The 13218-nt window shown below is 40.8% G+C and overlaps 1 protein-coding gene across 1 annotated transcript in view; it reads right to left on the reverse strand.

Annotated features, from left to right (window-relative positions):
* The window catches only part of LOC121683471 (E3 ubiquitin-protein ligase rnf213-alpha-like), a 140184-nt gene that overhangs the window by 96011 nt on the left and 30955 nt on the right, over nucleotides 1–13218 (reverse strand). The window contains exons 19-22 of the mRNA XM_042063102.1: nucleotides 11564–11701; nucleotides 6137–6333; nucleotides 5616–5848; nucleotides 5303–5511 (exon numbers count right to left, since the gene is read on the reverse strand). Coding sequence (XP_041919036.1) covers nucleotides 5303–5511; nucleotides 5616–5848; nucleotides 6137–6333; nucleotides 11564–11701 — 777 coding nt within the window. The remainder of the gene's footprint in view (nucleotides 1–5302; nucleotides 5512–5615; nucleotides 5849–6136; nucleotides 6334–11563; nucleotides 11702–13218) is intronic.

Genomic DNA, 13218 nt, shown 5'->3' on the forward strand with positions numbered 1-13218 from the left:
TAGCGCCCTCAAAATACCAATTGGGTTTGGATGCGCTTAAATGCGCAAAATTAAAAAAAATGAAGGAAATTAAAGGTTATGGGCCCTATCTTGGTGATTATAAATGGATGGTCAGAGGTACAAAGTTTATAGACATAAAAATGCGTGGCCAGTCCACAATGGCGTGATTTTGTGATCAAACACAAAGGGTTGTTCTTATGTTTCTAAATTAGGCATGGGTGTGTTTTGGGCGTACCATCCTTTTAAACCAATGAGAATGACATCTGTCATTCCCTTTAACAGCAAGCAGCACAGTGCATCAGTATTGTCATGAGCATTCTCTCTCCCTGGTAACAACCTTAATTGAATTCAATTCTCTGCCACTCTGCTCACTCTCTCTCTACTCTGCCTAACAAGCTCCACCTGGCTCTGCCCTGCTCTGCTCTTGTTACCTGGCCAGCTGCGCTGCATTTCCCACTCACCATCCTCACCTTGCCCCACTCTGCTCTAATTACTCTGCCAGCTGCACTGCATTTCTCCACTAACCTCTCCCAGTATATAAAGCCCTGTTTCTCAGCCAAGCCCTGTCAGATCGTCTTCAAACCTGGACCAGTAACCTGCCTGCCTGTCTACTCTCTGACTCCTACCTGTGATTCGGATCCATTCTTGACTGCCTCCCTATTCTACTGCCCCGGATATCCCGACCTGCCTTCCGGATCTTCTCGATTACTCTCCGATCTTCAGCCCCCCCCCGATAACTCGAATCTGCCTTCTGTCTCTCACCACGTTTAGTGCCTAGCCCTGTTCTGTACTACTGCCTGCTGTTCATCTTGCTGTTGTGTGTGTGTGTTCCCCCAGGCCTCCGACCACCAGACGAGCGAGCCCAGACGCGTCACCACCCTCAGCCTGAGACGCCGCTCGATCACTGGGGGACACACACACACTCAGCACCTTGGACTGGAACCCCCCCGGAAACTTGGTGAGCCCCGAGAACCCCTGGAACCCCTGACACCCCTAGCACCCCTGGAACCGGAACCTTCAAGACCTCACGATTCTCTCACTCCTCCTCTTCCCCCCTGAACCCTTGAATAAAAAGACTCTGACTTTGAACTTGCGCTCTTGGGTCGTCTTCTGTCCGTGACAAGTATTTTGATAGTCAGCTGCGCATTTGAAGGAATCCGCTTGCATGCAAGATCATATGGAACAGGGATTCCACTAAACCTTGCTTTACTAAAACCTAAAACCTAGCAGAGTATAAGATAATCCTTTAATTGACCCTTCGGTAAGTCCCGCCCCCCCTTAGTTACTGTTGCTAGTCCGACAACCTCAGCTGGAGTTATCTAGAACTTCAATGATAGGTAGATTCTAGCTGTAAGTCTGTCTGTAAAAGTTACATCCCAAGAGGCTCTTTTGGAGAGCCACAGACCTGATTTCATTTAGGATCTGTCGAAAGACTCCAGTATGACATGGAAACACATGTATAAAAAATCATATCTAGCTTTGTTGGGTGACAAACTTAGACGGGAAGCAGGTGTGATTCACTGATATTAATATCTGTGCTAGATAGACTTGCATGCATACTACAAGGACACGGAGTCATGTCGTGTAAGGAACATGGTACTGCAAATAAACAGAAACATAGCCTACACTGCAGAGCCACTTCAACTTTATTAATTTATTGTGAATAAATGTTACACTACTGTGCACAGCCCGATGCTTTTCTGACGTGATGATGCTAGCACGTTAGCAGCGGTGAGCTAACTATACTAACGTTAGTTATCCACAAGTCTCCAAGTGCCAATCATATTATACAAAATGCTGGCAATGCTGAGAACAATAAACATCCTTGTTTATCTTACTTACATTGAGCTGTGTTGCTTAGTCTACAGATGTGGTGTACACATCACTATAAAATCCCATAAAACCGACAAAAATCAGCTGCGCCCAATGCATTTCTATGGAGCTGTAAGTTGAAGCTGTCGGAGTGTGTCTGCCAGTGCCTGTGCGGAGCTACTGAACTGCCATTGGCTCACCTGCGTTCAATGGGCGGGGCTTGCGATCGGTCAATTGTCTTGTCAATTGAAATTTGCATTGTTACAGTGTCCAAGACAGTGAAGGAAAAGAGACTTACAGACAAACCCCCATACATCTTCAGTAAGACATGCAGTAAACCTACATGCCTACATGCATCTAGTCTAAAGCCTACATGCATCTAGTCTAGCTTTCACCAGACCAAGCTCAATATTTTGTACGCAATTGGATAGTCATTCACCAATCTGACCAATGAATTGGGTGATGTTTGCAGAGCGACGAGAAAACTCCATGCTCTCCCGCTACGTCATCGTTTTAAACCTGCCAATAGCGCGCCAGGTGGATAAGCCAGTTTGTGACTGGCCACCGCAAAAGTGTAACGGAAGCAGGAGAAAGAGATGTACAGGTTTCCAGTCTGAGCTGCAGGGCGGAATAGAAACCGCCGTCAGATCATGCATCTGCACTTGCCTATTATTTGAACTCATAGGCAAAGTTAAACTAACTTCACCGTGGTCTCGACAAAACAGTTCTTCACAGTTAATTACTGTCACTATTGACTGACAAGGGGTTACCATCGAAAACATAACTTGAAAAAAAGCAATACTTACCCCAATAATGTTCAAATGACAATACAAATCCTAGGGATATTTATTCTGCAGAGGAGTTGCTGCTTACATTTTGTGACTGTCTTCAGCTGTGCTTTATATGCACCTTTAATATCCGCGTTTCGCTATAGACCTGGCCCAGTGAGGGTTTCTACGATTCATCTTACGATTGTTCGTTTGGTTTTTCCGACTGTTTCCCGAACATGCTCGTAGCATGAACGCGCGTGCATTGCTCTTAAGATGCTCTTAAAGGGACACCAAGCAACGTTTTCATGTTAATTAATCATCTTCGTAAGTCGGTATATGGTTAAATGACTTATTACAGGCTCCGTGAAGACTCTCTCGCCCGCCCCTACTGCCTGTAGGAAGAATATCCCGCTTGCAAGTTCGGTGTATCCGACCCGCCGACCTTCAGTCTCACAAAGTCTCAGACATTGCGAGAAGCAGGATCAGTTTACATCCTGCAACCCCAGCACAGAGGCAGGCTAACGAAACGCTAGTGATTGTTGCAAACGTGTGTATAATGGCAGAGCCGGCGAAGAAGCAGCGAAAATCCTTGACAGAAGATGCAAAGAAAAGGAAAAGAGCTTCAGACCAAGTGAGGGCTCACACACGTATCGATACGTACAGACGCTAGGGGGAGTTTTGTAGAGAAAAAGCATCAAGCTTGTCTGGTGTCTCTTTAAGGAGAGCTGTGCATGTCAATAGTTCTGAAATATCCTCTAATTTGATGGTGCACCAGGAGTTTATTTAAATAAGACTTGCCTGATAATCTGCTACTATACCGCTGCGTCGACGTTTCTTCCGTGATTTGGGAAAAGCCCGTAAAAGTCCTGGCAGGAAGCATGCATACACTTCGGGAAAAAAATATTAAAAACTGGATATACCAAAAAACGTTGATGTAATCGCTTCCTGCAAGAACTTTTACGGGCTTTTCCCAAATCACGGAAGAAACGTCGACGCAGCGGTATAGTAGCAGATAATCAGGCAAGTCTTATTTAAATAAACTCCTGTTGCACTTACAAACTTTCTAATGCCTCGTTATTGCACTAAAGGTCATAGTTGTACTACTGCAGAAGTTTCGTACCATTCAGGGCATTATTAGTGGGGTAATTTACGAGATAAAAGTTGGTTCCATCACGACAGCAGAATGTCATTAGTTTCTGACAGCGCTACTCGACCAGGGTTCGACCAAGGGAAAAAAGGTTCTGGGAGGGTGTTTGGCTCGGGGTCATGGTGCAAAGGACCCTAGGGTGAAATTACTCCGAACCATCGCTTTAAGAAGAAGTTTGAAGATAAGAAAGAGGTCGAGTAGGCTAAGAAAGTGAGGAAATGTCTATGCTTAAATAACAAATAAGTAGGCTTAGATTTTGACACAGCACAGACTAAACCACATGTTCCTTTCTCTGTTTTTACCTCATAGGCCTAATGAAATATAGCCTTCACTTAGCAAAGATAATGGCAAACTATTCTGGCAACGTCTCATTTCATAACTTTATTGCATTTTTACCCTTTTAATCACATTGTTATGACCATTAAATGTATGCTATTTTGCACGCTAAAATCTGATTCATCACAAGTAAACACAATAAAGAATGGGAACGTAAGTTGGTTAATGTATTCTAAGTTGTAATTCCCCTGTATGTCCTCTTGGTGACCTCAGTGAGAAGTGCCTGTTAAGACACTCTTAGCCAGTAACGAGAACTCTGGAGCACTCGTAGATCTATGAGTGTTTTCACGACGCTCTTAAGCTACGATGCTTTTGGGGAACTGGGCCCAGGTTTCAGTGCCATAATGATTTTTAGAGGGTGTAAGATATTTTGGCTCATGCGCCAGACCACACCTTATATCATTAATTGGCACATCCATAGGTGCAAGGTTTAATAAAAGTAGAGCGCATGGTAAAAAATTCCTCACTTTATTGAGTGTAAGATAATAAAAAGCCTTGCGTCATGCTTTGCGCCACCTTGCACCAGGTGTACGATAAGGCCCTAAAACCATATGCTTCAGACCTTGCGTTGGGCTTGAAACCGGAGGGTTGCTGGTTTGATCCCTGACCAGTAGGAAAAATGTGGGCGGGGGAAGTGGTTGAGCACTGCTCTCCCTTGCCCACATCCACAGCTGAAGTGCCCCTTGAGCAAGGCACCTCCCTGAGCACCGCTGTAGCAGGCAGCTCACTGCTCCGGGTTAGTGTGTGCTTCAACTCACTGTGTGTTCACTGTGTGCTGTGTGTGTTTCACTAATTCACGGATGGGATAAATGCAGAGACCAAATTTCCTTCACGGGATCAAAAGAGTATCTATCTATGCATTTCAGACCGTCAAAACTGGGCCCTTATTCTTTTCTCATTAGATCCAAGCAGGGAACATTTGGAGGAAAGTCTTTACAATTACCTCAGTAGAGCCTGAAATTCAGTTATTTCAGAACACACAAACATTGGGAAGAAAACCGTGGAAGTTTTACATATTACCAACAGTAGAAATTAAATAAATAACTATTTAATAAAGATTCTGTACCACTTTAACATGTCAGATGATTTGGGATCACTTTCCAATTTCCCAGGATTTTTGTTGCCAGCTAATGTGAAAGTAGCCTTATATACAAATGCATATGACCATTTTCTGTGTCCTTTTTATGCAGTAAAAGTTCAATTAATTGAAAAATAAGCTAAAATAAATGTAACATACCAGCGCACTGAGTCATCAAGACCCGTGAGAGTCCCTTGGATGTTGCCACTGATTTTCACCATTTTGGAAATATGCTGAACTGTGTTGTGGTCAAGTTGAAGTCCAAGCTGCTTAGCAATGACTGCAGCCACTAGGACTTTTTGAATTGGTGAATCGGGTTCCTGCATCAGCAATGCTTCCTGAAGAGCTTTTGTGAGCACCTTTACATCCTAATAACATTTATCGAAAACATAAACAGATTCTTCACATTTTGGGACTGACAGACAGACAGACAGACCGAATGCATTTACTATAAGGCAAAGGTTTCACTTACCAGGTTTGGGAATATGACCTCATCTTCTCTATTAGAGCTACAAATCACTCTTGTCTTTACAGAATGCTGAAAACATTCTATTCTGTATTGTAAGTCAGGAAAGTCTGCATTTTGGCAGTTCATCAAGTGAAGCATTACTGCCTTGAGGAAGTCGGGCCGCACTTCATCAATCTTTGTAGAATTGCCTCTCCACGTTGGGCTCTTCATGCAAATATCATCAAACTGGTAAAGAACTTAATCAGAGATAACATTATGAGTACTTAACAGAAAACACAGCATAAAACAAACGTAGCATAAAATATTTTGACAAAAAATATAGTATTTTTAGCATTTTACAACTGTATAATTAAATATTATATATTATAAAAGTATAGCCTACATTTTATGTACATTAAACATAGATGGAAATTATCATAAAAACCACTTGTACAAATTTGAAATGTACTAAATGTCTTAAAGCAATTTCGCTGTAGGATTAGTTATCTTTCCATAATACAATTTCTTTGCGTATTTGCAATCACCTGTGTCAGTGTCCACAATACTTCTGAATGGCCTTCGGAGAGCAAAGCATTTAGCAAAAGAAAACCATCCTTTTGTCCTTGCATCTTCACATGTTTTTTTACCATTCCTTTCAAGACAGTAAGTGTATGCAAGGTATCTTCCTTTCTCTTTCCATACAGAAAGTGAACAACTTAACATGGAACCGACTCCCTCATACCTAGAGGAAATAAATGAATTGGCACTGTAAGAATCTGTAAGTGAAATATTGTAAAAGAAATATAGTAAACTTAAACATTTTCTGTTTTCAGTTGGTGAAGAGAAAAAAGGATATATAAAGTTGGGGCCTATTCTAATCCAAGTCATCCCTTCCAATTTCTGGGTCAGGGCAGAGCCAATAGCTCTTTATCCATATGTTACTCGTTCTCCGTATTCTCCCTATTGCAAGTAATGGCTGCCTTACATTGTACGATTTTGGTCTGTTTTCACAGTCGGCGACTAAATTTCCAAAGTCGGACAGAAATCATGGGAGTTGTACTGGAATCGCGGCGCGCTCCCGTCAACTAGATTGTTAAGTGTAAGGTGCCAATCTTAGCGGTTTTAAGTCAGCTGGAGTCAGTCTTTTTCTAGTTTTTAGTTACGACAATATACTATCGCAAGTCTTTCTAGTCATGACTCATGCGAATAGTGACGTGAACAATAAAAAACAATAGTGACTTCTCTCCAACACCAAACAGGAAGGGGCAAAGTAGGCGACAGCTGTAGCAGAGCCCATTTACGGAGAGCCGGATCACTCCCTATTAACTCCATTGTACCTGCAATATGTTGCAGTTCCGCTAGGGGCGATCACGAATAAGTGCAAAAACAATGAGGGTCTATAGAGCTAGACGGCTAAATTTGTCTTTTTCACCTGGTTGTCGTTGAGAAATTGAAGATTTGATTGTGGTTTCTGCAAGCTCAATATGGATTATAGGTCAAAAGTTGAATGAACGAGTAGTCACGACCTTTCGATTTCTTAGGTTGGGTCGTTGTTGCCCACAACACACTAGCTTTCTGCTAATGAATGACGTCATTGACACATTTGAAAGGCTTTTTAGAACAAATAAGTGACTCAAAAAATATAATACTCAGCGGTTTGTATTTTCTCTGCCCCCTCTTTTGACTGCAACATTCGAATTTCTGGGCAAAAAATTAACTTTGTCAGTCAATAGTGAAAATAATTAACTGTGTATAACTGTTTTGTCGTTGACTGACACCACGGTGAAGTTAGTTTCACTTTGCCAATGAGTTCAAATAATAGACGAGTGCAAATATGTGTAGGCAATACTATGCTAGGTTTTAGTAAAGCATAGTTTAGTGGAATAACTGTTCCATAGGTCTACCATACGGTATTGCGTGCTAGCAGATTTCTTCAAATGCGCCGCTGACTATCTAAATACCGATGCACTATTTGATATTGCGCTGCTTGCTGTTAAAGGAAATGACAGATGTCATTCTCATTGGTTTAAATGACGTTACGCCCAAAACACACCCAGAACTTATTAAGAAACTTAGGAATGCATTGTTGCGCCATCCACCCAACGTTTGATAACGAAAACACTCCCAATTTGGAATGGACACTAAATTTAAATCGGGCTCGATTGTCTGGCGTTATAATTTATTTGCCTCAGGTGTACTGTGGAGTGGGTAAGACTGTTTTTAGTGGCAGGCTAACAAATACTGATGACCTGTGCTAGCCTAGCACCTGCAAACTCTGCAACTAGAAGGACTGGATGAAACGTGTTGAAAATGGTCTCCAGTGATAAATATCAAACTTGCTAACTTGGAAATGAGGTCCTATGTCCAAAATCCTGAACCAACCCTTTAATGCCTGTAGAAACTGCTACCATTAGACAGTCCCTCCAGGATTTCGCGAGGATTTTTTGAAATTGTTGCGACCTAAAATGCCTGATTTCGCGACACCTTTTCTAAAAAATTGCGATGGAAGTTGTGGTGTTTTTAGCCGTTTGTTGCGGAGAAATTGCGGGAGAAAGTGAAAATTGCAAAAATAGTTGCGATTTGTTTTTTTAATTGAGGGCAATTAAGATTAGTATGACCAAAATCACACTGATCATCTTGATGCTTATTAAAAAGGATAAATAAAGTTAAATAGGAAGGATTACAGAAAATCAAAGTAGTAAAGTATTTGGTAATTCATATTAAGTTCATTATCTTTTTAATATTGCATAGTCTGTGACCTGCATACTTACTAATAGCCAAGTATCTAGTAATTTCATATTGATTTAAACTATTTGACTACACTTCTCTTTAATGTCATTACATTGGTGGTGTGTCTAATTGACTGCCTGCCACTTTAAGTAGCCTACGTGAGAGTATAATTAGCCTACATTTCCGAGTGGATTGGAAGGCTTGCATCTCACTGTGTTCGGCTACGATCGAGTGTAAATAACTTTTTGCGTTAGTGCATTGCGATATGTGGATGCAATTCGGGATGTCTTCTGTCATTAGTTAAAATAAATGTTAAAAAATAACTCGAATGAAATCATTCTTACATCATAGAAGAGGTAAATGGCTTGTAATGGTATTCATTTCTATGATTTTGGTAGCACTATTCAAACTAAGCCCACAAGCTAGCAAACATGACCCAAGCTAAAAGGACATCTCCAGATGTAAACGTTTGCCAATGGGTTGCATAGCCTACTCAAATGTCAGTAAACCATGTAGTCCTTAATTAACTTACTTTCATAGCCTAGGTATGTTAGCAACACCAAGTTGAGAGATACAAGTAAGCAGATCATTAACGTTAGCCTTCTAGTTATTGTCATCAAAACTGCAGAGGAACGAACAAGTTAGGGCAGTCTGGTATCTGCAGAAGTGAGTGTGGCATCTGACTCAATATTCTGCGCGAGGGACTGTTGTGGTAGGTGAAATTTCACGGGGAAACTACGATAATTGGTCAAATTTGCAAAAAAGTTGCGGTGTTTGGACAAAATTGCGAGGTCGCCCAGAATTTGTGGGGATTTGCTGAATTTGCGTTAATTGTTGCGATCGCAACATCGCAAATTCCTGGAGGGACTGATTAGAAGACAGCACCTCTGTGATATTCAGTAGCCTACTTTGGAAATTAGGGTTGTGGATCGTGTAGAAGGGTGATAGGGCAGTGTTTCCCCTACTATGTATTTAGCGGCGCCGGATCATCGTTGAAATTGTTCAGTGCATAAAATCCTGGCTTAGCCTCTCATTATTCAGGACACATTTCAGGTGATAACAAAACTGAAGACAAGCCTGCAGCAGCCCATATCTATCATAAAGCTGCAACATCCCCTCTATTGGATCGCCAAACAATTCAGTTTACTGTGCCTCAGTAAAATCTCAAGTCCAGGTTCAACTAGCTTACATTTCTCGTGGAGTACCCAAGTTGTTGTGATAAATGGTTCGTGAGTATATTAACATTGAACTTATATGAAATTATATTTGGATTCTGCACACAGCCCTAATGCACCCATTACTCTCTTGAAATATCTGACGAATTCTTCCCTCAACACATGGCAAACCATATATCACAATAAGCAGCAGACCTTACCGAATATGGGGATGTAGGCTAAAGCGTCTCTGTACAAAAAGCTTTTCCTGAGTAATCCAGTTTAAAAATTGCAACACATTTCAGCATGGTCTCCAATTTAGGGCTGAAATTATAATGTAGGGGAGACCGGGGACAGTTGCAACAGGGGATGGTTGCAACATGTCAATTTTCTCCAATCAGAAACAAGGTGAGTGATGACACTCACACTGCATATGCTCAGTTGGATGCCCCCCCTAGCAGAGAAAAAGCAAGGAGATTCCTGAACTGCTCCAGGATTTATTGTAAATCCTTTATTGTGACATGTATTTTTAACATGTTGCAACCATCCCCAAACAATGTTGCAACTGTCCCCGGGCCCGGGGTCAGTTGCAACATCCGACTCCTTACATTCAAATGCAAATTGTGAAAAATGTAGATTCTGTAATCATCTTTAAATGGTTTTTAGGTATGAAAGTATTTATTTTCTTGAGCTTTGTTTCTGTTAAACTGCTGTCACTGTTTTTGTGATTCAGCTCAAACTTATATGATTTAAATGAGTGATAACTTTAAGCTAGTATGGTTAGCATGTGTCAAGGTCCCCTTGTTTAGCTAGCACATGAGGTTTTATCATGGCTGACAGGAAAGGGGACAGTTGCAACAGTTGTTGCACATACAGTCTGTTGTACAGTCCCGTTGCACATACAGTTGTTGCATACAGTCCCGTACAATGCATAAATATGATAATATAAAATATATATTTTTAAAAACATGTTTTATGTGACAATAGTCTAAATAAAAACTAATTGCCTCCCAAATTGTTCCATTCTTCCTATGTCACTAAAGTCCTACTGTATTTTATATCAATTTCAATATTTGACATCTGCACATAAGGCCTACTCATCTAGACAAATCTATAATTGTCATCTAATCAAAGCTGGTGAATAAATAACACTGTATTATTATTATAACTAACATAACTTGTATTTACATACAAAAATAATAATTTTGCTGCACTGACATATATTGTAATATATTGTATTTTTAACATGTTGCAACCATCCCCAAACAATGTTGCAACTGTCCCCGGGCCCGGGGTCAGTTGCAACATCCGACTACTTACATTCAAATGCAAATCGTGAAAAATGTAGATTCTGTAATCATCTTTAAATGGTTTAGACTATTAACAGACAGATGTAAGTGTATTGTATAAAAAATTGGTTTGTATAATCCAAACCGTCTCTGAGTAACAGAGCCAAATGCAAAAAGTGTTGCAACTGTCCCCGGTCTCCCCTATTCTAAAGTAAACTATCTATGTCAGTACATTTTTGTAAATTGCTTAGCCATACAGTATCCCACCATCATGGTTCTCATATGGCTATATTACAGACAATCCCACCTACAGAGATATGAATATATATATTTGTACTGGGATGTTTGACATTAATGCAATAAAAAGCCTGGCATAAGACATATGCAAATATAATCACATCATACTTTCCCAGATATGGGTAGCCCAGACTGTCCTGAAATAGGAAGATATTGCAGCTATAGAAGGCCATTACACTGCAATCAGATTAACTAGCTGAACAACACAGGTGACCACTTCTGCATAATTTCATGGAGTGCTGAAATGTAGCCTTCATTACTGACTATTTCTGAACTGTGAAACAAATATGCTTTGTGGTTGTCAACTTACTGCTGTATCATCAGAACTATTCCACCTGTGTGTGTACAGTATGGTTAAGTCTAACCTCTGAATTTCTTTTCAAAGTGCACCAGATTGATGCATTTAAACGTTAAAATATTCAGGGGAAACACTGTAGGGAATAAATGTTTATCTGTTGTTGTTTGTCTAAATTGCATAACAAATAAATGTCTGGTATCTCACCAAACAATGTCCATGGATATCTTGGTAGTTCCATCTATAATCAAGAACAACTTGTCCCGAGGTCCAAGAATGATCCCCTTTCGTAGAATAGCAAGAACCTTCAAAGTGGCAACAGTTTCAGCCCCAGGTGCAATTTCACTGTAAGAAAAAAACATTTATATACATTATTAAGATGTCAAAGCTCTAATCAGCTGTAGACTAAAGTAAAGTGAATTCCTATATTGATTATATTTTCAATTACATATTGTTGAATATTGGTGTTTTTAATATTGTTACTGTCCCCTTGAGAAATGGATGAGACAGAATGTTTATTGTGAGCAGACTGAATGTTTCGCCAAATGGTATAGTCAGAGCCTGTCTACGGAGAGCCTAGCCACTCCGTATTAAAGGAGAATACCGGTGTGATATTGACCTAAAGTGTGTTGAAACATGATACCGAGTGTGAACGTATGTCTCATAGCCCACCTTGGCTTGTCCCCTGCACTCCAAAATCTGGCGCTAGTTAGCCGATGCTACCAACAGCTTTTTCAATGGTGGTGCTTCGGCATCGGGCTAGCCATAAGTCCCATTGTATCGAATTTTGGTTGCAGTTCCACCAAAGTTCCACTGGGAGCGATCGCCATGAGTGCAAAATGAATTGGAGTCAAAGGAGCTAGACGGCTAAATTTGTCTCTTTCACCTGATTGTCGTTGACAAATCTCAGATTTGATTGTAGTTTGTGTACTTTCAACATGGGTTATAGGTTAAAAGTTAAAGAACGAGTGCTTATGTCCTTTTGATTTCTTACAGGTTGGGTCGTTGTTGCCCATAACACGCTAGCATTGTGCTAATAGATGACGTCATTGACACGTTTGAAAGGCTTTTTAGAACAATTAAGTGACTTTAAAAAATATAATACTCAACCAAGTGTATTATCTTTGCCTCCCCTTTCGAATACAATATTCAAAATCCCAAGAAAAGTGGATTTTGAGGGGTACAGCTCCATAGACATTCTCTAATAGTCAATTAATTGCTCCCCCCATCAGACACATTTACATTGCAACGGTGTTTTGGAGAACCCGCCCAGGAAGCCCGTATTTGGTCTTTCCTGTAGCTGATTTGCTCTCTCCCATCTGACTCCAGACAGATACCTGTGGAGAACTGTTTGTTTTAGTGTGTATTGTAATTTCACTATTTCTAACCAAGAGCGTTGTCGCTCAGTGAATTCATTGTCTTGGCTTCACTTTGCAACATTGCTGTGCTTGGAGCAGAGCTACCAGAACTGTTGCTGTAACATCCAGAATAAAGAACTATTCTCTCGCAAGCCAGCCAGAACTATTCTCTCGCAAGCAGCTCTTTTACCTGCTCTTAACTACATTGAGGGCCAGATGTACTGTACGTACATTTGCGAACGTAGCGTTATCAGCGTAGCGTTATCAACCGCAGATTGCTAACGCTGTCAGACCCAAGTTTCCGTCGTATTTATCAAACTAGTGTAAACTGCGCCTTTCTCTGCCTTTCTCCGCCCACAAACGCGATTTACGAAAGTCCACAACTGAACGGCAGAGCCTACAATCAAGCGCAGTTGAATGAAGTAGGAAAGTTTAAGTGAAAGTAGGAAAGTTTAAGTGAATGACGTGAAAGTGAAAGTAAGACATTCGAAAGGCCAACGAAAG

The sequence above is a fragment of the Alosa sapidissima genome, chromosome 15 (genome assembly GCF_018492685.1).
Source record: "Alosa sapidissima isolate fAloSap1 chromosome 15, fAloSap1.pri, whole genome shotgun sequence".
Classification (NCBI taxonomy): domain Eukaryota; kingdom Metazoa; phylum Chordata; class Actinopteri; order Clupeiformes; family Clupeidae; genus Alosa; species Alosa sapidissima.